The sequence below is a fragment of the Salmo salar genome, chromosome ssa13 (genome assembly GCF_905237065.1).
Source record: "Salmo salar chromosome ssa13, Ssal_v3.1, whole genome shotgun sequence".
Taxonomy (NCBI): Eukaryota; Metazoa; Chordata; class Actinopteri; order Salmoniformes; family Salmonidae; genus Salmo; species Salmo salar.
In genome coordinates, this window is record NC_059454.1 from 25956476 (window position 1) to 25981653 (window position 25178).

General features: G+C 42.3%; 2 protein-coding genes across 6 annotated transcripts in view; one reads left to right on the forward strand and one right to left on the reverse strand.

The window, feature by feature from the left end:
* The window catches only part of LOC106566707 (poly(rC)-binding protein 2), a 21380-nt gene extending 14351 nt beyond the window's left edge, over positions 1 to 7029 (reverse strand). For 2 of the 5 annotated variants that reach the window (XM_014135017.2, XM_014135015.2), the window contains exons 1-8: positions 6798 to 7029; positions 5731 to 5864; positions 5419 to 5442; positions 4749 to 4781; positions 4383 to 4499; positions 3782 to 3913; positions 3302 to 3430; positions 1089 to 1163 (exon numbers count right to left, since the gene is read on the reverse strand). In XM_014135017.2, the coding sequence (XP_013990492.1) occupies positions 1089 to 1163; positions 3302 to 3430; positions 3782 to 3913; positions 4383 to 4499; positions 4749 to 4781; positions 5419 to 5442; positions 5731 to 5799 (579 nt within the window). In that variant the 5' untranslated portion in view covers positions 5800 to 5864; positions 6798 to 7029. The other 3 variants (XM_014135016.2, XM_014135013.2, XM_014135014.2) reach the window with 2 other exon arrangements.
* LOC106566705 (uncharacterized) lies at positions 7030 to 13993 on the forward strand. Its single transcript, XM_014135004.2, has 8 exons — positions 7030 to 7069; positions 7694 to 7849; positions 9092 to 9323; positions 9544 to 11572; positions 11708 to 11900; positions 12430 to 12626; positions 13437 to 13610; positions 13868 to 13993. The coding sequence occupies exons 1-8, from the start codon at positions 7064 to 7066 to the stop codon at positions 13881 to 13883; spliced, it is 3003 nt and encodes a 1000-aa protein (XP_013990479.1). The 5' UTR covers positions 7030 to 7063; the 3' UTR covers positions 13884 to 13993.
* Positions 13994 to 25178: the final 11185 nt, after the last annotated feature.

Sequence of the window (25178 nt, forward strand, 5' to 3'; positions counted from 1 at the left end):
AGAGCTCCACTGTGGAGACGCCTTGCTCAAGGGCACACATTTTTGTCAGCGATCTTTCCGTTACTAGCCCAACACTAAACGCTAGCCTACCTGCCGCCCAAATCCAACACGTCACTGCAGTGTTGTGGGTATGCTTGACATCAGTAAAGACTGGGGAGTTTCAGGATAAAAAGAACCGGGAAGGAGCTAAGCGCAGCCAAAATCCTAGAGGAAAACATGGTTCAGTCTGCTTTACACCAGACACTGGGAAAGTAACTCCCCTTTGAGCAGGACAATAACCTACAACACAAGGTCAAATCTACACTAGAGTTGCTTATCAAGAAGTCCGCAAATGTTCTTGAGTGGCCAAGTTTTGACTTAAATCTACTTGAAAATATATGACTAGACTTGAAAATTGCTGTCTAACCATGATCCCCAACAATGACAGCTTTTGAAAAGAATAATAGGCAAATATTGCAAAATCCAGGTGTGCAAAGTATTTACTCAAGAAGAGTCAGCTGTAATCGCTGCCAAAAGTGTTTCTAACATGCATTGTTGACTCAGGGGGGTGAATACGCATCATTGTTTATTAGGGTCTTATTTTTCATTAATCAAAAAATAAATACATTTTTCTTCCATTTGACAGAGTATTTTGTGTAGATCGTTGACAAAACATGACAATGAAATCAATTTTAATCCCACTTTGTAACAATAAAATGTGAATGAATCCAAAAGGGGGTGAATACTTAAGACAGGCACTGTGTATATACACACAAAGAACATATTACACACAAAACAATGATATGGTCACGCGGGTAAGGCATATGCACCCTCCAGCTGGCATTCAACCCATCTGTCAGCTCAGCTACTCTACAATTACTGGAGGGGATTTCTAACATAGAAACGCTGGCCAATCGGCAATGGTGCTGACATCTGCACAGTGCAGAATAATGCTACTTAAATGTAGTAACACAGACCTAAAGATACAGTGGTATTCAACTTCCCTAAAACAAATGACAATGCTATCACTTTAGAAGGGAAACTTAATTAACAAACAACTGACATGAATTGCAGACTAATTAGTTGATTAATTAGGTTGGTTTATTTACCTGACCACCTGCAAAGATAACGGGAGAGCCTGAGGGTTTGGGCCTGTAAGGGATGGTTACACCCTTAGGCGGAGACTGAAGAGAGAGAGAAACAAATCAACTATTAGGAACCGGAAACTATACATACACACACTAGAGGTTGACCGATTAATCGGAATGGCCAATTAATTAGGGACGATTTCAAGTTTTCATAACAATCGGAAATCTATTTTTGGACGCCGATTTAGCAGATAAAAAAAAAAAAAAACTCTAACCTTACATTGCACTCCACGAGGAGCCTGCCTGTTACGCGAATGCAGTAAGAAGCCAAGGTAAGTTGCTAGCTAGCATTAAACTTATCTTATAAAAAACAATCAATCATAATACCTAATTAACTGCACATGGTTGATGATATTACTAGTTTATCTAGCCTGTCCTGCGTTGCATATAATCGCTTAGGTACACGTTGCGCCAACCATAAACATTAATGCCTTTCTTAAAATCAATACACAAGTATATATTTTTAAACCTGCATATTTAGTTAATATTGCCTGCTAACATGAATTTATTTTAACTAGGGAAATTGTGTCACCTCTCTTGCAAACAGAGTCAGGGTATATGTAGCAGTTTGGGCCGCCTGGCTCGTTACGAACTGTGAAGACTATTTCTTCCTAACAAAGACAGCCGACTTCGCCAAACGGGCGATGATTTAGCAAAAGCGCATTTGCGAAAAAAGCACAATCATTGCACGACTGTACCTAACCATCAATGCCTTTCTTAAAATCAATACACAGAAGTATATATTTTTTAAACTGCATATTTAGCTAAAACAAATCCAGGTTAGCAGGCAATATTAACCAGGTGAAATTGTGTCATTTTGCGTTCATTGCACGCAGAGTCAGGGTATATGCAACAGTTTGGGCCGCCTGGCTCGTTGCAAACTAATTTGCCAGAATTTTACGTAATTATTACATAACATTGAAGGTTGTGCAATGTAACAGGAATATTTAGACTTAGGGATGCCACCCGTTAGATAAAATACAGAACGGTTCCGTATTTTACTGACAGGAAAAACGTTTTGTTTTCAAGATGATAGTTTCCGGATTCAACCATATTAATGACCTAAGGCTCGTATGTCTGTGTGTTATTATGTTAAGTCTATGACTTGATAGAGCAGTCTGACTGAGAGATGGTAGGCAGCAGCAGGCTCGTAAGCATTCATTCAAACAGCACCTTCGTGTGTTTGCCAGCAGCCCTTCGCAATGCATTGCGCTGTTTATGACTTCAAGCCTGTCAACTCCCAAGATTAGGCTGGTGTAACCGATGTGAAATGGCTAGCTAGTTAGCCGGGTGCGCGCTAATAGCGTTTCAAACGTCACTCGCTCTGAGACTTGGAATAGTTTCCCCCCTTCCTCTACATGGGTAACGCTGCTTCGAGGGTGGCTGTTGTCGATGTGTTCCTGGTTCGAGCCCAGGTAGGGGTGAGCAGAGGGACGGAAGCTATACTGTTACACTGGCAATACTAAAGTGCCTATAAGAACATCCAATAGTCAAAGGTATATGAAATACAAATGGTATAGAGAGAAATAGTCCTATAATAACTACAACCTAAAACTTCTTACCTGGGAATATTGAAGACTCATGTTAAAAGGAACCACCAGCTTTCATATGTTCTCATGTTCTGAGCAAGGAACTTAAACGGTAGCTTTTTTTTACATGGCACATATTGCACTTTTACTTTCTCCAACATTTTGTTGTTGCATTATTTAAACCAAATTGAACATGTTTCATTATTTATTTGAGGCTAAATTGATTTTATTGATGTATTATATTGATGTATTATATTAAGTTAAAATAAGTGTTCATTCAGTATTGTTGTAATTATCATTATTATATATAAATAAATAATAAAAAATATATAAATAATAAAAAAATAAATATATATATATAAATAAATAAAAATAATAAAAAATAAATATATATATATATAAATAATAAAAATATATAAATATATATTAGAAAAATAATAAAATCGGCCGATTAATCAATATCGTTGATCCTCCAATAATCGGTATCGAAAAAGCATAATCGGTCGACCTCTAACATACACAGTAGTTATTTTGCAGGCACTTCAAATGTAGAAAAACAATGGTTATCAAATCAGGAAGCTAAGTAACATTCCTGACAATCTAAGACAAATAAGGGGTAGTGCGCCATTGTTCCCATACTACTACCTCAAGCATGACGACACAGATCTGCTTGACACACTCGATGATGGGCTGGGGGGTCCCTGCAATGGTGATGGCACGCTCCGTGGAGTTAGGCAGCATGTCCCCTGCCACCTGCACCTGAGCTCCTGTCGACTACAGAGATACAGTTCTCTTTAAAATATCTTCAGACAATTATACTACTACTAATAATAATACTAATAATAAATAATAATATAGCTAGTTCTTTGAATAAACATTAACATTTCATGTGGTGACCCAGTGCCAAAGATGCATTATTCTTAGGCGAAAAGAACCCTGGTGTCAGTAAAGGTTGGATCATAGTATTGAACGACAGGTGTTGGGCAATAATCTTCCATTCACTGGCCAAACAGTCAAAAAAGGTTTTGGATGAATTTCCATTGTCAATACTTCTCTTTAGAATATATCTCATGAAACCCCCAGCTGTGATGATGACTGCCTCCTGTGTGGCTGTACTGTACTTACCTCTCTGATTTCCTTGATCTTGCAGCCACCCTTGCCGATGAGCGAGCCACACTGGCTGGCAGGCACAACGATGCGCAGGGTAACTGGCGGTTTACTGGTGGCTGTGCTGTTAGTCATTGAGCTGCTGATGTCCTGTGGGGAATAGAACAGGAGACACTGGTCAGGATGACGTCAGTCCAAAGACCTAGAATGTAGGTCGTATAGATGTTTTAGGATCTTTACTATGAAAAATCAGAAATTGCTACTAGTATTTTTACTCTAAAATTGTGTGGTTATGGGTGCATAAAAACTATTTTCTTTACAATTTCATTGTAATACAATTCCAGTCAGACTTAAACATTTTTTATTTAGCTAGGCAAGCCAGTTAAGAACAAATTCTTATTTACAATGAAGGCCTACCCCGGGCCAAACCCGGATGACGCTGGGCCAATTGTGCGCCGCCCTATGGGACTCCCAAACACAGCCGGATGTGAGACAGCCTGGATTCAAACCAGGGTCTGTAGTGTCACCTCTTGCACTGAGATGCAGTGCCTTAGACTGCTGCACCACTCGGGAGTTATACATGGCCTGTTTGAAATCTGTAGTTAGGAGTCATTCGAACCTCCTCCAGCTTCTCGATGATCATGGAGAAGGCTTTAAAGATGGCGGTGGTGGGGCCTGCCAGGGTGATGATCCTCTCTGGGCAGTTCCCCTCTGAGATGTTGATACGAGCACCACTCTGCACAAGACAAAGTCACTTGTTTCTTTATTACAACGCTAAAATATTAAGACTCCATATATTTCATTGCATTTAGGAATTCAGTCATTAAAGCTGTCAGTGCCAGCCTGATTTTGGTTCTAAAATTGCAATCTGTCAACCCTGAAGCACGAGTCAGAATCAGACATGGAAAATGTATAGAATTGTTTACTTCTCTCAAACTCCTTTCAACACTTCTATACAGCCTCAATGCAATGACAGACAACTCACCTCCTCTCTCATCTTCTTCACAGACTCTCCTTTCTGCAGATAAATTACAGGAACCACAATATTTACTAGCTGCTTTTAGCAAGGCAGGTGCATTTACATTCACTACTGTTTCTCCCGATTGTATTGGGTTGCACAAAAACAGTCAAATTTACTGGGCCGGTGGGCAGGACGGTTGGTGATTATGACGGGGGGGGGGGGATTTGAGAAAATATCTAAAAGAATGCATTATTAAACCGACTTTCCAAACTTGGGTCAGTTGTAGACCAAATAAAAGTAAAAGTCCCCCGCAAGTTATTACTTTTTGTCCACATATGGCGCATGTGCAGGACTTTTATTTTGACATGAGGTAAGCAGATAGGAAGTGAGTCTACAACAGACCCACGTTTGGAAAGTGTTTTTAATAATACATCACTTTCAATATTTTGTCTGAAATCCCCCCTCTCATAATGACCAACTGTCCTGCCCACCAGCACAGTAAGTTGAAATGGATATTATTTAAGTTCTATCTTCCCATGGAGTGTTTTTGTGCAACCCATACAATGGGGAGCAACACTATGTAAATATACCTACGCTGCTAAACGCAGCTAGATGTTTACACAACAGTCACAGCCATGATTGATCAGCGCAAAGCCGAACACAGTGAGAAACATCAGGAAAAAGGCACACTCACCTTGCCAATAATGCTTCCAACCTCCTGCAGACAAGAAAAGCAATAACACAGTCACTAATCCATCCGTTTTTCATATTCACTTAATAGCTTTACTCAAGATTGAAAGAAACCTGTCTGTATTAGTTTTGCCCATTATATCCAAGTTATCCAATGTAGTGTGCAAGGTTTATGCTAGTCTCTGGTGCCTGACTAAAGACAGTGGCAAGAGATTAGGTTTATGCTGACTATTCACAGTAATGAATGAGTTTTGTGAATGGAACAACCATGGTGTAATGGTCATAACACTATCACCCATCTCCTGTTCACACTCACCTTTCCGTGCATAAGTAGTCTAATGGTAAGGGTGACATTGAGCCCTCCTTCAACCACACTGGTGTCCATAGCTGTTGTAGTGTCTTTAGTCTAGACTGGCCAAGAAGTCGAGTCTCTGGTCAAAAGTATCAGGTCTGCAAGACAAGAGGGACCAGAGAGATAAATGGCCAAGTGTTAAGTTAGAGGGCAACCAACAACCAAAACTAGCTACTGTTCTATATAGAGTGTTAAGCTGAAAAGAGTGAAGCTAGCAGCTGAATGTGCTGACCAGATGAGATGGATATAGTACCAGTCTGATGATGCCATCTCGTAAGTGAATCACGTCGATTAACTTGATTCATTAACTACACCCAAGATTCACTGACTCGGTTCACATTGCAGTGTACCGGTTCAGATAATAATAGTAGCTAGCTAGTTAAAGGCCTATTGATTAGCTAACGTAAAACAACTCTGGAAGAAACAGCCCTGTGTAGCGACGCTAACTAGACTTAGTTGCTAACATTAGCTACCTACGTTTATTTACACCTTGGAAAATACAAAACACTTTAAAACAAAGTTACTGTAGTAGCTAGCTAGTAGTAACGTTTGCTAGCTAGCATTGTTTTTATGGATATAAATCAGAATGCTTGCTATAGTGGAAATAAAATGCCAAAGCTTCACGTGCCTACTTGAAATGACAACGAGTTAGCTAGCTAGCAGTATGGCTAGCAGTGACATTGGCTAGCTAGCTAAACTAGTTAGAGTTGAAAAACCTAAATGAATCAATTAATGAGAACTATCCATACCTTGGGTACAGTAGTGTGGATACATCAATATTGTGCAAGCTGCATGTTTTCTCGTTAGGTTGTTTTTAAAACCATTAACTAACTAGTTTAAAAAGGAAGATATCAAACGTTAACTGGCTAACTAACGTTAATCAAATCAGAATGATCACAATGTTAGCAAACTAGCATGTGTAACGATACTCCGCACTTTTGAATGTTGCGGCCTAGGTCCTGAGACTCGTTCAGGCGCCGTTAACCCTGTCCTTCACTCCAAAGAAAATGCAGTAGTTAGGGCAGCCTTACCTGAACCGTACTGTGAGATGTGTTCAGGGGGAGGGTAGGGTATTAAGGGAAGAGGTTCGGGAGGGAATTTTAAAAGGATTCGGGGAAAAGGGAAGAGACGCTGCTGCTCGATCGGGTTCCAATCTTCTGCTTAACACAAAAGACAACAAAAGGAAAATTGTTCAACTTTCAACTTTAACCCGATCCTCCCCAACGAGTTAACCCCACCCATTAAAAACACTGGCTGTAGTCACCATTTTATCCCCATTTACAAACCACACATATTGATGATGGTAAATAAATAATATAGAAAAATATAAAAACGTTTATTTTGGCTGTGCTTACTCTATGGCGGCCATATGAACAACAAGACAAACGCATGTAGCTAGCTAAGCAATCTTTTTTATTTTTATTGAATAACATGTTGTATTTGTTAGTCTTTTTCTGTAAATTGACAGTAGAATGGTCTTGTATCTGTGTTAAAAGATAGCAGGGAGTATAATAGAGGCAAAGCCACTGATGTGAGAGTAATTTGACCAGATGGCCATGCAGTGTTAGCTCATTCCTGGGAAAATAGCAGAGTATGTCTGGGCAAAAGCTATTATTCAGAATGGTGATGGAGAAATCCACATAGGCCTACAATAATTCTAGGTTTCCCTTGTAAAATCGAATTTCCTCCCCAAAACTGAAAGGAGTCTATGATGTAACAAAGTATATGACGTAATTTATTATTATTTTGTTAGTGTGTTTCAAAGTTCTCAGTTCTGAACGAATGAGACTTTGCCTCGGCTTCATCAAAAATGTTTATTTTTTGGTACTTAATGTGTATTTATTTAAAGAGCCCATGAGATAAATAGGAGATTATATCATATCTATTTTTCTTTCAAAAGTATATCTATTTGTATTTATATTTTCAGAGAAATAGTTATTTATCAAAGGGGAAAATGGAGGAGAAACCAACTATGAGTGATATCGATTTGGACAAGATCCTTTCTACACCTCAAGAAGTACCACATTCCGTTGAGGTGGTACTGAGGAAATTGGAAATTGCTGAAATGGGTCGAGCTAAACGAGTGAGTCACATTCTAAAAAGGGTTCCATTTGTAACGCCCATGCCCATATGCAATTATTGCTGTGAAGAATTGTCATAAAAATATGCATTTTAAGAAGAGCATATGAGCCCAGCTAGCATATTTGGTTCCCTGGAAGTTGTGGGAACATATGTTTTTGGTTTTACATTGGTTGTTGGAATGAAGCTACAAGTTTCCTGGCCGATAAAACTGAACGTTTTTTAAACGTTCTGAGAACAGAAGTCAAAATTTCGCCTGTGCTGGGTTCAGAGAACATTTTACTCTGGATCCTTGAAAGTTTTCATGGGAGGTTTTATTAATGCTCTGAGAACAGAAATTATGTTATTTGGAGGTTTTTGAATAACTTTGTTAAAACTTCCTGAATGTGTCATTAACAATTTAAATAACACCGCTAGCTTATTTTGGCGTAACTTTGGCTGGTATACATGGTTTAGGGTTCATATTACGATATTACTGCGCAGCATGTCTGATAGGTATTATGGCAGAATAGTGAAACATAAGATTATTAAAAATTATTATTAAAACTCCAAGCACATAAGTAAAGTATGTTTTTTTTGGTCAAATTCCTTAAATGTGCTGAGAATGTTCCAAAGCCAAGCAACTATCCTGCAACATTCCCAGAAAGTTGTGTGAAAGTTGTATGCAAAATAACCATAGGACAACCACGATCTCACCAAGCTCTAAGAAACATATGTGTTAGCTGGAATGAGATATGAGCATAGTTACCAATTTCCCCTCACTACCTGTAGGTCATATGGCAGAGAAGCACTTTTTCATGATGCCACGTGTTCTACTTCTTCATCTAATCACTTCATAGTAGTGTGGCATTCATGTTTTTACAGCACAGGTGGTAGTGCACTCGCCCCACTGTAACCTCAGAGTCAGGTTCAAGTCTCTCTACTGCTGTTCCCCTTCCATCGTTACACAATAGTCTTTGTAGTAGTATTCCATGTAGGCCTATCCAGTATCTCCTAGCCTCATACACACCATCCTGATGCGAGATCAGGACATGTGCCTCTGTGTGTGAAGAAACACACACAGAGGCACAGACACACGCTTACACATGCAGATGATAAGACACGCACTCTACACACACGTACACGTGGATTTTGTATTGTAGATATGTGGTAGTAGTAGTATTATTAGTATTATTAGTAGTATTAGCTGCGGCCTTGGCAGCAGCTAATAGGAATCCTTAATAAATACAAATACAAATACCTACAGGACATGGCAGGGAGACTGCACGTGATCCTGAACAGTGTGAACAAGGCGCTGTACCGCATGCGCTTTGCCTCGGCTGTAGAGGAGGAGGATGATGACCTGATAACACAATCACAGCATCTGGAGGAGAAGCGTAGGCGTGGCCAGCAGCTCGTCACTATCCAAGCATTCCTACAGTCCAGCCTGGACAAGGAAAATGAGCTCAGCGTGGTCCTCCAGTGGCTCAGAAACATGAGTGAGTGGCACAGTGCAAAAAGCTGTTCAAAGTGCTTTAGAATTGGACCAAAGTGCTTCAGCAATTAATGCTCATACCATGGTTGTGATATATGTTCTGTACAATCATTTTTATACACTGCTTGCTCTTCAGGAGTTTAAGTTAGGACACTGTAAAAAACATTGTGACATTTGTTAGGGCTTTATTAATACAATTTTATTTTATTGATTGTTTGCTGTAGACCAGGAGCTGGGGGAGGTTGAGGAGGACGAGGACTTCCGGGAGGTGGATGGCATCACTGAGGAGTGGGTTGAGGAGATGCAAGACAAGATCCAGAGGTTCATGTCGGACATCCAAGCTTGCATTGTACGTCTTCATGAGCTTTGTGGATTCCTCTTTGAACTCGACACCAGGAGAACCAAAAAGAAAGAAGCAGAACATAAGAAGGGAGGTGTGTGGCACTGGTGGCTGGAGTCAAAAGTCGATGCCAGGACGATACTGAAGATCCAGGAGCTGCAGCCGCCCACAGTGGACCGCATGATGGCGGACCCCAGCCTGGCCACCAAGTCTTCCACAGATCTGTCCTTCATGCTGGGCGACATCGCCAAGTCCATGTCCTGCAACAAGGCCATGAGCATGGCCTTTAAGTTCATTCAGACGGGGCTCCACAACCTAAACGAGGCTCTGCAGGAGCGCACTGGCGAGGCCCACAAAGCCCAGGCCCAACTGGATGAGATGAAGGCTGATGACTGCCGTGCTAACCTGGCCCGTGCCAGAGCAGAGCTGGAAGGGGGCAAGACAAGGATCACCAAACTGGAGGGAGATAACTATAACCTTCAGGAGGAGATCGCAGCGCACAAGTTCCAGATCCACAAGCTGGATGGGATGGTCAGGTCAGGTCAACAGGGTCCTGTGATTAAAGTGATTGAGCCGGTGATGGAATTCCCCATGACTCAGAGCCAAACCCAGCCAGAGAGCACCTCAGCCTCATTCAAGCCGAAATATCCCAGACGGCCCCCTCTGTCTAAGAAGCCAAAGATAGCCCCATCAGTGGTGGAACCACAGCTACCCAAGAGCCCACCCAAGACTGCGGCTGGGACGGAGCCAGAGCCCATTGAGGAGGAGTATGTCGAAGAGGAGACGTACGAAGAGGAGATACCTCCCACACCTTCCCCTGTGTCTGAAGAGGACATCAAGCCCGAGCCATCACCTGATGAATTGGACCTCTTTGAGGCCATGGAGAAGAACAGCACCCGCCTCTTGGATGGCTTCCAGTCATCTGTGTTCAACATAATTGAAAAGTCCCTCAGTGTTAAGGGTATAGGCCTAGAGGCAGACAAGGCCAATGACGCCATCAAACTCTACATCATCCTTCAGAAAACCATCCGAGACTCCTTCAACAACATCACCTCCAAACTCCATCGGAAATTTACAGACAGCATCCTGGGCATGCCGTTTGAGGAGGACAAAGTGGCCCGGGAGGGGTTCTGGGACGACACCACCAAGTCACCAGGGGACATGCTCAAAGAGATCAACTCTATGTTCATCAGGCATGACCAGAACATTGAGAGTTTGGGTGCCAATGTGCACATGCTCATGAAAGAAGAAGACAAGAACGCCAAGTCAGCTTCCAAGAAAGGACCCCACCAAGAATGCCGTCACTCTGTGTCTGAGGTCCTGATCCAGTTGAAGAACATCAACAACATGAGCAAGCAGCAGGCCTGTAAGATGCGCCTGACCCTGGAGAACCTCATAGACATGAACAACAAGTTGGATAAGGAGACCAAGACTGAGGAGGAACAGCCATCCACCAGCCATTTCTCCATCTCGTCCTCTGACAGCTTTGTAGAGGAAGAGGAGATCAGAGTGGAGAAGAAACGCCACCACCACATTGAGAAAACTGTCAAAGTACCGGTAGAGAAGCGAATCAAGAGGAGACATACTCCACATCAGACAACGAGGCAAGTACTGAAACCCAGACTTATAGAGACAGCCAACCAGGGGGACATGGAGCGGTATAAGATGGAGATTGAGGAGGAGGGGAGGAAGATAGAGAAAACGGTGATGGTGGGGGCGACCTACCAGGTGAACGTGGTGTCTCAGAGGACCAACCTGAATCTCCTGAGGCAGGCGGCGATCAGCGGGGAGATCTCCACTGAGCTGTACAGCATGGCCAAGGACCTCATCACACACATTCTGGGCATGGATGAGATGAGACTGGCCTGCCTGCTCCGCAAGTTCATGGCCTACAGATCAGTGCAGCAAGTCAGGTATGATAAGAATTTATGCTCATACTCTTTTTTGGTAGAATTGTTTTGTTCATATGATTCACGTGACCATTTATTGATCAGAACTTGTATTTTTGGAATTCAACTTATTTTTCAACCTCTATTTTTTCTTTTCAGTTACAATCTGAATATGCAGTTACTTGCTGCTCGGGAGCTAAAGGATGGGCAGTCGGTAAAAGAAATATACTCCTTCCTGACAAAACTGGATGTGTACCAGAAACGGACGTTACGTCGGTGGAGTGCTAAACAAGCTGCTATTGAACACAACCGCAAGACCTGCCTTGCTCGCATGCTATATCTTTTCAGTGAGGTGAGGAAGAATAGTAGACACAAGCCTTAATATGGTTGCTACATTCACTTTCATTTCAGTGCTTTTGAAAAGGTATGGCTTTTCATGTGGCTTTATCGTTGGTTATCTTTAATAATGTTGTGGTCATTTAAAATGTTAAAGCTGTTCAATGGAACATTTGAAACCCCATGGGTTCAGAGCCTTTCCTCAAACACATACTTTTTAGAATGGTCATTCCCATGGAAAGCAAACTCTGTTGATCTATATCCGTTCTATGTGAAGCGATCCTGCTTCTGGCAGTAGGCGGTACAGTTTTCCGACTTTTGTTATCTCCGTCGGGTATTTGTTGGGTATTTCAACAGAAAATATACAAGAGTAATGGCTGTTCAGAAGGTATTTCACAGCGTATTGTTTGGACTGTACAACCATACTTCATATTATACTTTGAAATGTAGATGGCTAGATTAGTAAACGATGATACAAAAGACTTCCCGCACAGCACCTTTAAAATAAATAAATAAATCAACCACAATTCCTACAATTTCCTCAGATAAGACAAGACTACAATGTGCACCTGCTCACCCCGTTCCCGTGCCCCAGCCACTCCCGTCAACATCTGGCCATCAAGTCCCACAAGCTGACGTGGTCCCTGAACCCTGGTTGCCAGCGCCGCCAACTGCCCACTCCAGCCCAGGCCCCCCACCTGGTGATTCCCGCTCCAATGGCCGGACCCCTGAGCGGAGTCAGGTACGGGCAAGGCCATTAAGGTTAAGGGCATCATTACATGTTCCCCAAACAATGTGATATAGCTGATCAAGTGTATTTGTGGTCTATGCTATGTAGGAAAAACAAAACAAGCTCTGAAAACAAGGATAGCAGAACACAGGAGTAATATCAGGACTCGTCACAACATTAGCTCTTTGGCATCGAACATGTTAAGACTCCTAGGAGGGGCGGAGATACTGATAATCTATTATTGAGAAGAGAATTCTATTGGATTTACCGTTTGTGTACCATGTTTCCTAGAGGTCTGAATCAAGAGTTTGATATCAGACCATTTGTTACCTGAATATGTCACTTTACTTTGATTTGTCTTCCCTTCCAGGTTACCCACATGGTTATTTTGTAAATATATATTATTTTCTGGAACCATTACATGTACCCATCTCATTGTTATTTAATTATTAGAGATATACAAATGTTTTTTTTGCACCCATCATGCGTCACATGGTAATGTGAGGTGAAATGTGTATATTTTGGGATGTGAACACTCAGTGTGTTTGACCTGACGAAGATCCATTTTGGATCGAAACGTTATCAATAAAGCGGTGAATTGGGAGCTTTAACAGTGTGCGGGCCTTCTTGTTCTATATAGGTACAGGGACTCCCACTGTCAAACCCCAGTATTGTGAACTCATTAAATGGCCTTTATGTTGCTGCAGTAAATTATTATTAAGATACTGCAGTCATGTAACCATACTGCAATGTTCAGCCTCAGCTCTCCCTTCCCTTCCTAATTGGTACAGATACAGTAACTCAGTGCTTTGTCTCTCTCAGGGAGCTGTTGAGGGGCCAGCTACCCACACTGTGGCATTGTAATCTGACCATGAACAACATGCAGCTGGCCAGGAAGATGGCCTCTCCCCCCTGCAACCTCTCCTCCATCCCTCTGCTGATGGAGATGAACGTCAACCATAGCCGAGCCACTGCACTGCGCTCTGCACAGGGCAGGTAAGGCCTCACACACTGCATCAACTGGTATCAATGGATAGGAGCTTGTTTGGACAATTCAAGGCAAGATCTTAGTATTTTAGGATTATGTCCTTCCCCCTGGTGAAAGGTATAGACTGCTTGTGATATTGAGTTTCAGTTCTAAATTTTCATTGGTTTGTGATGTGTGAACTGCAGTGGTGTAAAGTAATTAAGTAAAAAATACTTTAAAGTACTATGTACTTATTGAGTGTGTTCTCATCTCTTCTCTGTCTCAGGATGAGTGGGGGATAGCTGCATGCTTGCAAGAGGAGATGTGTTGATGCATAGGGAGATGATCTACTGAAGGGATCCAGTCTGTCACTAATCTCAAACGCCATCCAATAAATAATACTTTCACTCCAGCCCCATGCTCCATGCCTCATTTACTCCCACACTGTAGTTTTCAGTGGCGTCACAGGACAGCTGAACAAGCACATGTGCAGAAGGTACAGTTGTTGAGCTGTCGGGAAGAGGCGTCCAGTGAATCCATTCACATAGCCACATCATTTAAAAAACCTTGATGAGAGGGGTTTCCTCTCCCCTTCCATAAGACTTTCCGTCTTTGTTTGCTTTGGTATCAGGACTGGACATGGGTTGATTCCTACAGTATGTTAATGCATGCGGAAGCCTACTAGGAGTCTTTAACTGCTTCCTGAAAACCCTATTAGAAGTGTATCTGGCTTTCCAGAGCAGTTCTGAGAATTAACTTTTTTTTATTCACTCACGTCGCACACAATATCCACCATATACCTTTGCACAACAAAAGGTGTATGTACACTCACACTACACATTTACGTTTAAGTAATTTAGCAGACGCTCTTATCCAGAGCGACTTACAGTTAGTGCATTCATCTTAAGATAGCTAGGTGGGACAACCACATATCAGAGGCATAGAAAGTACACGATTCCTCAATAACGTAGCTATAAGTAGAGTCAGTAGAGTCAGACTCTGTTGTTCTAGCTTCATGGGGAAGCTGGTTCCACCATTGGGGGTGCCAGGACAGAGAAAAGCTTGGACTGGGCTGAGCGGGAGCTGCCCTCCCACCCCAAGAGACCTGAGGTGGCAGAACAGTGCTTGGGTTGTGGTGTAGGGTTTGAGCATAGCCTGAAGGTAGGGAGGGGTAGTTCCTCTTGCTGCTCCGTAGGTAAGCACCATGGTCTTGCAGTGGATGTAAGCTTCGACTGGAAGCCAGAGGAGTGTGCGGAAGAGCGGGGTGACATGAGAGAACTTGGGAAGGTTGAAAACCAGGTTGGCTGCAGCGTTCTGGATAAGTTGCAGGGGTTTAATTGTCACTCGCAGGGAGCCCTGCCAACAGTGAGTTGCAGTAGTCCAGACAGGAGAGGACAAGTGCCTGGATTAGGACCTGCGTCGCTTCCTGTGTGAGGTAGGGTCATACTCTATGGATGTTGTAGAGCATGAACCTGCAGGAGCGGGTCACTGCTTTGATGTATACAGAGAACGACTAGGTGTTGTCTCAGGTCACACCAAGGTTCTTTGCACTCTGGGAGGGCAACACTGTGGAGTTGTCAACCGTGACAGAGAGGTCTTTGAGTGGGCAGGCCTTCCCCGGGAGGAAGAGCAGTTCCATCTTGTCGAGGTTGAGCTTGAGGTGGTGGGCCGACATCCAACTGGAGATATCTGCCAGGCACGCAGAGATGCGTGTCGCCACCTGGGTGTCAGAAGGGGGGAAAGAGAAAAGTAGTTGAGTGTCAAACGCATAGCAATGATAAGAGAGACCATGTGAGGATATGACGGAGCCAAATTACTTGGTGTATAGAGAGAAGAGGAGATGGCCTGGAACCGAGCCCTAGGGGACACCAGTAGTGAGAGTACGTGGTGAAAACACAGATCCTCTCTACGTCACCTGGTAGGAGCGGCCTGCCAGGTACGATGCAATCCAAGAGTGTGCAGCGCATGAGACGCCCAGCCTGGAGAGGATGGAGAGGAGGATCTGATGGTTCACGGTGTTGAAGGCAGCGGATGGATCTAGGAGGATGAGAACAGAGGAGAGAGAGTTAGCTTTGGCAGTGTGGAGAACCTCCGTGACACAGAGAAGAGCAGTCTTGGTTGAGTGGCCCGTCTTGAAGCCTGACTGGTTAGGGTCAAGAAGATTGTTCTGAGAGAGATAACAATAAAGTTGATAAGAGAAAGCACGTTCAAGTGTTTTGGAAAGAAAAGAAAGAAGGGATACAGATCTATAGTTTTTGACATCAGATGAGTCGAGAGTTGGTTTCTTGAGGAGGGGAGTAACTCGAACCATTTTGAAGTCAGAGGGAACGCAGCCAGAGGTCAGGGCTGAGTTGATGAGGGAAGTGAGGAATGGGAGAAGGTCTCTAGAGATGGTCTGGAGAAGGGTGGAGGGAATGGGGTCGAGCTGGCAGGTTGACGGGTGGCCAGACCTCACTAGTCGCAGGATGTCATCTGGAGAGAGAGGGGAGAAAGAGGTCAAGGCGAAGGGTAGTTATGTGTGAGTGAGACCAGTTTACTCAATAGACTGAGTGAATGAGTAGCGGATGTTGTCAACCTTTTTTTCAAAGTGGTTGACAAAGTCGTCCACAGAGAGGGAGGAGGGAGGGGGACGGGGTGGAGGATTAAGAATGGAGGAGAAGGTGGAAAAGAGTTTCCTAGGGTTAGAGGCAAAAGCTTGAAATTGCGGTTGAAAGTGGCAGATACAGAGGAAGAGAAGGTAGAGAGGAGGGAGTGAAAGCATGATAGGTCCTCTGGATGTTAGTTTTCCTTCATTTTTGAGTGAAGAATCATTTTTGGTCTCGCTTTAAACTACGTTCAGCTTATAAAGGCTTCATAAAGCCTTCATAATACCTTCATAAGCACTAAATAAATGTGTTACAAAGCATCTATAACCGTATGTCATGCTTTATAAAGGGTTGATAAATGTGGCATAACTGTGTGACATAATCACCAATGTCAAATGTGACATGAGTAACAATGTCGAATATGATATAAACGTGTGCTTTATAAAGGCCGACATATTGTGCTGAAGGAAGGATACACTCTAAAGTGATGTCATGTTAGTCACATTACACCTAATCTCATTCCCCCATGTACGCGGTATTTCTGATGGACCAACGCATCAAAGTTGGCCTTCATTAGTTAGGGTTAGGTTTCAAATACAATTTTAAGAAGATCAATTGTGGAAATGGGCAGGGTTTAGCAATAATTATGACTTTTTGACTGTGTTACGTAGTGACGATGACAAACATTCTACTCAGTAAGGTCACTCCTATAGAATTCTATGGCACACCCACTAAGGCCGACTTTGAATGGTTGATATCCAGGCTTATACTGTATGTTATGTGTGTGCAATAGTCTGGAGACGACGTTACACCAAGAAATACTTATCTTGATGAATGCCTCCAACCTAAAGAAATTGAAAATGTCTTTCATCTGGAACTAAGTTGCATGTTCCTCAGTACACAAACACGCACGCTACAAAAACTATCCATACCGTGTGGTGCTGGGCCCAGTCAGGTCTTTGATACATTCACCCACTCCCCCGCTGAAAGATCAGCCACAAAATGTTGGCACCATTGTAACAGGTTTTAATCAAGCTCTGGTCTCCAGCATGGGAAAAAAAGAGAAATACCTGGTGCTGTAGTCTCAGCTTGGACTACTCCAAATCATCTTTGTTCTGACACACAGACACTAACACAAATGCAAGCTTTGCAATTCCATTAACTCATTTAAATACCTCTCACACCCTACAGTAAACTGTGGATCATGAGAAAACCTTCATAAATCATCAGAACATGAATAACCTATTTACTGAAACCTTATGTAGTGTCCTGTAATACTTACTTTGAAGTGAGGCACATTCAGTCATTCATAACACATCCATAAAGACTGTACTGCATGACACTGTACTTCATTTAAAGTCAGACCCCTTTGGTCATAAAGAACTTAAACCTAAATGCCTTGTATCATATGATGCTGTACTTACTATATAGTCAGTCACCTTTGGTCATTCATAGCACATACATAAAGGATTATGTAAACACTAATGTATTAACACTTAGGGAATGATCACTAACAGCTAAAACAAATAAACATTAAAGACATGTTTAAACCATACATTTCCTGTTATCTGTACATTTTAAAACAAATACATGAAGTTTCAAAAAGTCCAGAAATGAAATTGGTTCTTGCCTCTCTTCCTGCTGCAGGTACTGCATGTTGGTTCCACCCTTAAAAGTAACATCAAAGAAAATTAACAGGTCTGTTAGGAAATGCCTTTGTTACACCGTCTGGATAAGGGGTTTCTGTACTGCACCATAAACTCTAAATGGAAAGATGGAAAACTCCATTCAATTCGTAATAGTATATTGCTCTTTCATTTACAAATCTCATGATGTGACTATGAGACATGGTTGTATCTAGGGGCTCTGTATTTAGCTGAACCTGCTAGCTAGCTACATTTCATCTTCACACAATTGCTGTGAAGTCACCAAAATTATTTGAAATAATGATTGAGGTAACTACATTGTGTAATCTAACTCAACACTTACAGTTGAAGTTGGAAGTTTACATGCACTTAGTTTGGAGTCATTAAAACTCGTTTTTCAACCACTCCACACATTTCTTGTTAACAAACTATAGTTTTGGCAAGTCGGTTTGTGAATGACACAAGTAATTTTTCCAACAATTGTTTACAGACAGATTATTTCACTTATAATTCACTGTATCACAATTCCAGTGGGTCAGAAGTTTACATACACTAAGTTGACTGTGCCTTTAAACAGCTTGGAAAATTCCAGAAAATGATGTCATGGCTTTAGAAGCTTCTGATAGGCTAATTGACATAATTTTAGTCTATTGGAGGTGTACCTGTGGATGTATTTCAAGGCCTACCTTCAAACTCAGTGTCTCTTTGCTTGACATCATGGGAAAATCTAAAGAAATCAACCAAGACCTCAGAAAAAATATTGTAGACCTCCACAAGTCTGGTTCATCCTTGGGAGCAATTTCCAAATGCCTGAAGGTACCACGGTCATCTGTACAAACAATAGTATGCAAGTATAAACACCATGGGACCACGCAGCCGTCATACCGCTCAGGAAGGAGACGCATTCTCCTAGAGATTAACCTACTTTGGTGCGAAAAGTGCAAATCAATCCCAGAACAACAGCAAAGGACCTTGTGAAGATGCTGGAGGAAACAGATACAAAAGTATCTATATCCACAGTAAAACGATTCCTATATCAACATAACCTGAAAGGCCGCTCAGCAAAGAAGAAGCCACTGCTCCAAAACCGCCATAAAAAGCCAGACTACGGTTTGCAACTGCACATGGGGACAAAGATAGTACTTATTGGAGAAATGTCCTCTGGTCTGATGAAACAAAAATAGAACTGTTTGGCCATAATGACCATGGTTATGTTTGGAGGAAAAAGAGGGAGGATTGCAAGCCGAAGAACACCATCCCAACGGTGAAGCACGGGGGTTGCAGCATCATGTTGTGGTGGTGCTTTGCTGCAGGAGGGACTGGTGCACTTCACAATGTAGATGGCATCATGAGAAGGAAAATTATGTGGATATATTGAAGCAACATCACAAGACATCAGTCAGGAAGTTAACTTCTCTAGGGTTGGGGGCAGTATTTTGACGTCCGGATGAAAGGCGTGCCCAAATTAAACTGCCTGCTACTCAGGATAGAAAACACTCTGAAGTTTCTAAAATTGTTTGAATGATGTCTGTGAGTATAACAGAACTCATATGGCAGGCAAAAACCTGAGAAAAATCCAACCAGGAAGTGTGGAAATCTGAGGCTTGTAGTTTATCAAGTGATTCCCTATCCAGTATACAGTGACTTAGGGTTCATTTTGCACTTCCTAAGGCTTCCACTAGATGTCAACAGTCTTTAGAATGTTGTTTCATCCTTCTACTGTGAATATGAAGCGAACAAGAGGGCCTGGAAGTTGATGAGTGAGAAAATGACATGAGCTCAGAGGCGGACACTCACGTGAGAGTTAGCTGTGTTCCTTTTCTTTTCTGAAGACATTGGAATTGTCCGGTTGGAATATTATTGAAGATTTGCACGTGCTTCCTGCATTTGGAGTAGTGGACTGAACGTGCGAACAAAAGGAGGTATTTGGACATAAATGATGGACTTTATCGAACAAAACAAACATTTATTGTGGACCTGGGATTCCTGGGAGCGCATTCTGATGAAGATCATCAAAGGTAAGTGAATATTTATAATATTATTTCTGAGTTTTGTTGACTCCACAAAATGGCGGGTTTGGTTTCGTATCTGAACGCTGTACTCAGATTATTGCAAAATTTGCTTTCGCTGTAAAGCTTTTTTGAAATCTGACACAGCGGTTGCATTAAGGAGAAGTGTATCTATAATTCTTTAAATAACTGTTGAATATTTTATCAACGTTTATGATTAGTATTTCTGTAAAATGATGTGCTCATTCACTGGAAGTTTTGGGAGGCAAAACATTTCTGAACATTACACGCCAATGTAAAATGGGGTTTTTGGATATAAATATGAACTTTATCGAGCAACACATACATTTTTTTTTTTTTTTGTTATTTCACCTTTATTTAACCAGGTAGGCAAGTTGAGAACAAGTTCTCATTTACAATTGCGACCTGGCCAAGATAAAGCAAAGAAAAAACATGTATTGTGTAACATGAAGTCCTATGAGTGCCATCTGATGAAGATCATCAAAGGTTAGTGATTAATTTTAGCTGTATTTCTGTTTTTTGTGATGCCTCTCCTTGCTTGGAAAATGGCTGTGTGGTTTTTCTTGTTTAGGTGCTGTCCTAACATAATCTAATGTTATGCTTTCGCCGTAAAGACTTTTTGAAATCGGACAATGTGTCACGGGCTGGCTCGAGGAACAACAGGAGAGGTAGAGTCAGGCGCAGGAGACAGAGAGAGTTCGTGACCACACTTCTTTATTTGAAGTACTGTACGCGGTCGATACGGTATAGGGGCGCAGCCCTGAAAGATTCTGCGGTGGTGTACACAAAATAAAGAAACCACTGGCAGAAGGGAAAACTCAATACACGTTCTGACGAACACACAAAACCCGGACAAGCAACACAATCACGTACAACCACATACATCCTACGCTAACCTAAATAACCCCCCCTTACTAATTACTAACCCAAAACAGGTGCGTGCCTACCTAGACCTAACCAAACGAAAGTGAAACAAAAAGGGATCGATGGCAGCTAGTAGGCCGGCGACGACGACCGCCGAGCTCCGCCCGGCCGAGGAGGGGCGCCACCATCCGTCACTGTCGTGACACAATGTGGTTGGATTAACGAGAAGTGTATCTTTAAAATGGCATATAATAGTTGTATGTTTGAGAAATTTGAATTATGAGATTTTGTGGTTTTGAATTTGCCGCCCTGCTTGTTCACTGGCTGTTGAATAGCGTCCCACATACCCCAGAGAGGTTAAAGCTTGGTCGCAAATGGGTCTTCCAAATGGACAATGACCCCAAGCATACTTCCAAAGTTGTGGCAATATGGCTCAAGAACAACAAAGTCAAAGTATTGGAGTGGCCATCACAAAGCCCTGACCTCAAACCCATAGAGAATTTGTGGGCAGAACTGAAAAAGCGTGTGCAAGCAAGGAGGCCTACAAACCTGACTCAGTTACACCAGCTCTGTCAGGCGGAATGGGCCAAAATTCACCCAACTTATTGTGGGAAGCTTGTGGAAGGCTACCCGAAGCATTTGACCCAAGTTAAACAATTTAAAGGCAATGCTACCAAATACTAATTGAGTGTTTGTAAACTTCTGACCCGCTGGGAATGTGATGAAAGAAATAAAAGCTGAAATAAATGGCCGGTTTCCCCTCTTTCCAATGGGATTCTCTGCCTCTACCCCTATTACGGGGGCTGAGTCACTGGCTTACTGGTGTTCTTCCATGCCGTCCCTGGGAGGTGTGCGTCACTTGAGTGGGTTGAGTCACTGACATGGTCTTCCTGTCTGGGTTGGCGCCCCCCCTTGGGCTGTGCCGTGGCGGAGATCTTTGTGGGCTATACTCGGCCTTGTCCCGGGATGGTATGTTGGTGGTTGGAGATATCCCTCCAGTGGTGTGGAGGCTGTGCTTTGGCAAAGTGGGTGGGGTTATATCCTACCTGTTTGGCCCTGTCCGGGGGTTTCATCGGATGGGGCCACAGTGTCTCCTGACCCTTCCTGTCTCAGCCTCCAGTATTTATGCTGCAGTAGTTTATGTGTCGGGGGGCTAGGGTCAGTCTGTCACATCTGGAGTATTTCTCTTGTCTTTTCCGGTGTCCTGTGTGAATTTAAATATGCTCTCTCTAATTCTCTCTTTCTCTTTCTTTCTTTCTTTCTCTCTCTCGGAGGACCTGAGCCTTAGGACCATGCCTCAGGACTACCTGGCTTGATGACTCCTTGCTGTCCCCAGTTCACCTGGCCGTACTGCTGCTCAAGTTCCAACTGTTCTGCCTGCAGCTATGGAACCCTGACCTGTTCACCGGACGTGCTACCTGTCCCAGACCTGTTGTCCCAGACCTGCTGGAACCCTGACCTATTCACCGGACGTGCTACCTGTCCCAGACCTGCTATTTTCAACTCTCTAGAGACAGCAGGAGCGGTAGAGATACTCTCAAAGATCGGCATGAAAAAGCCAACTGACACTTACTCTTGTGTTACTGACTTGTTGCACCCTCGACAACTACTGTGATTATTATTATTTGACAATGCTGGTCATTTATGAACATTTGAACATCTTGGCCATGTGCTGTTATAATCTCCACTCAGCACAGCCAGAAGAGGACTGGACACCCCTCATAGCCAGGTTTCTCTCTAGGTTTCTTCGTAGGTTTTGGCCTTTCTAGGGAGTTTTTCCTAGCCACCGTGCTTCTACACCTGCATTGCTTACTGTTTGGGGTTTTAGGCTGGGTTTCTGTACAGCACTTTGTGATATCAGCTGATGTAAGAAGGGCTATATAAATAAATTAGATTTGATTTGAAATAAATCATTCTCTCTACTATTATTCTAACATTTCACATTCTTAAAATAAAATGGTGATCCTAGCTGATCTAAGACAGGGAATGTTTAGCAGGATTAAATGTCAGGAATTGTGAAAAACTGAGTTTAAATGTATTTGGCTAAGGTGTATGTAAACTTCTGACTTGAACTGTAACTACTACAAACTAATTAAAATAAATAAAGCTTAACTTGTTTCGCTGTCCAGTGGCAGCACAAGTGGGGCATTTGATTGGCGAACTCATCACATGATCAGTATTGTCACGACTTCTGCCGAAGTCGATGCCCCTCCTTGTTCGAGTGGTGCTCGGCGATCGATGTCACCGGTCTTCTAGCTATCACTGATCCATTTTTCATTATCCATTGGTTTTGTCTTGTTTTCACACACATCTGGTTCCAATCCCATTCATTACCTGTTGTGTATTTAACCCTCTGTTTCCCCTCATGTCCTTGTCCGAGTTGTTTGTATGTTATTTTGTGTCGTGTATTTTGTAGTAGTGAGCTACGGGTATTGTTGCCCATGTTATTTTATGTACATTTTGGTTTTTGAGTTCGTTGTTTGTTTATTATTTTATTAAAACAACTCCAGTGATACCAAGTTGGTTTCTCCTGCGCCTGACTTCCCTGCCACCTAAACACACGACGATGACAAGTATCTCGTCAGCAACACACAAAAAAGTACTTCTGGGTCACGGAATTACAGAAATGTTCTAAATAGAAGACCTCCACATAATAGTAGAAAAGTGTCAATAACCATTGATGATATGAAAAAATAATTGTCTAAACATTAACAATGATTCCTATTTGTTCATATTTAAGTGACATTTGCATTATATTTGGGTTTTAAAACATGTTCCAAGGTCAAATAAATGCCACCTATGCGAATCACTGTATATAGAATACAGATTGGGTTAGATCAAGAACTATTCTGGGTACAGCAGTACGTATTGTAGGGAATACTGAGTAGGGTCTGTAGAATGTAAATATGGTGTTATTTCATGGGTCTCTGAATAATAGGGAGTGTTGCTGGACTTTTACTCCACCCATTCCATTGGTTGCCGAATCACATCACACGTGCGCTTACCACACTACAGACAAGCCGCTAACCAAACAACAGTGCAGGGCATGCTCACTGAATTAATGGGAAAATACACTCAAAAATCTAAAATCAAACAGAAGTAAGCATTTATTGCTGTACTATAAAGTTTGTGTCATCTTTCAGCACAGCATTTTGGGGGAAGTTGAGGTCAGGTCCAATATTGATTATGCACCTAAGAGGGAAAGAGGTTGGGCCATCCTAGAAGTGTTTTAGTGAAATATAATATTATATATACAATTTTGCAGATACTTTTATCCAACACGACTTACAGTCATGTGGGAATACATTTTTACGTATGGGTGGTCCCGGGAATTGAACCCAATATCCTGGCCTTGCAATGCTCTACCAAGACACATGACAGGATTATAAATGCTTTGTGAAGCCTCAATTTAATATGATCCATAAGGCCTTTATTAAGCGGTGCTTATGCCACCCTTTATAAAGCACAGGTTTATATCATATTTGACATAGTGGGTTATGTCACATTTGACATTGGTGGTTATGTCACACAAGTATGCCACATTTATGAACCCTTTATTAAAAATGATATAAGGTTATAGATGATTTGTAACACATTTATGTAGTGTATATGAAGGCTTTATAAGCTGAACGTCATTTAAAGAGGGACCGTATTTTTAAGCTTTGAGACAATTGAGACATGGATTGTGCATGTGTGCCATTCAGAGGGTGAATGGGCAAGACAAAAGATTGAAATGCCTTTGAACAGGGTATGGTAGTAGGTGCCAGGCGCACCAGTTTGTGTCAAGAACTGCAGCGCGTGTATCAAGTGTGTATCAAGAATGGTCCACCAACCAAAGGACATCCAGCCAACTTGACACAACTGTGTCAACATGGGCCAGCATCCCTGTGGAACACTTTCGACACCTCGTAGAGTCCATGCCCTGATGAATTGAGGCTGTTCTGAGGGCAAAGGTGCACCTAAATATTAGGAAGGTGTCTTTAATGTTTTGTACACTCAGTGTATATTCCCAGCGCATACAGTGCATTCGGAAAGTATTGACCCCTTGACTTATTTCACATTTTGTTACGTTACAGCCTTATTCTAAAATGTATTAAATTCATTTTTTTCCCAATCTACACACAATACCCCATAATGACAAAGCGAAATATGTTACAAATAAAAAACAGAAATACCTTATTTACTCAGGACCTCAGACTGGGGTGAAGTTTCACCTTCCAACAGGTCAATGACCCTAAGCACACAGCCAAGACACCACAGGAGTGGCTTCGGGACAAGTCTTTGAATGTCCTTGAGTTGCCCAGCAAGAACCCGGACTTGAATCCGATCGAACATCTCTGGAGAGACCTGAAAATAGCTGTGCAACGACGCTCCCCATCCAACCTGACAGAGCTTGAGAGGATCTGCAGAGAAGAATGGAAGAAACTCCCCAAATACAGGTGTGTCAAGCTTGTAGGGTCATACCCAAGAAG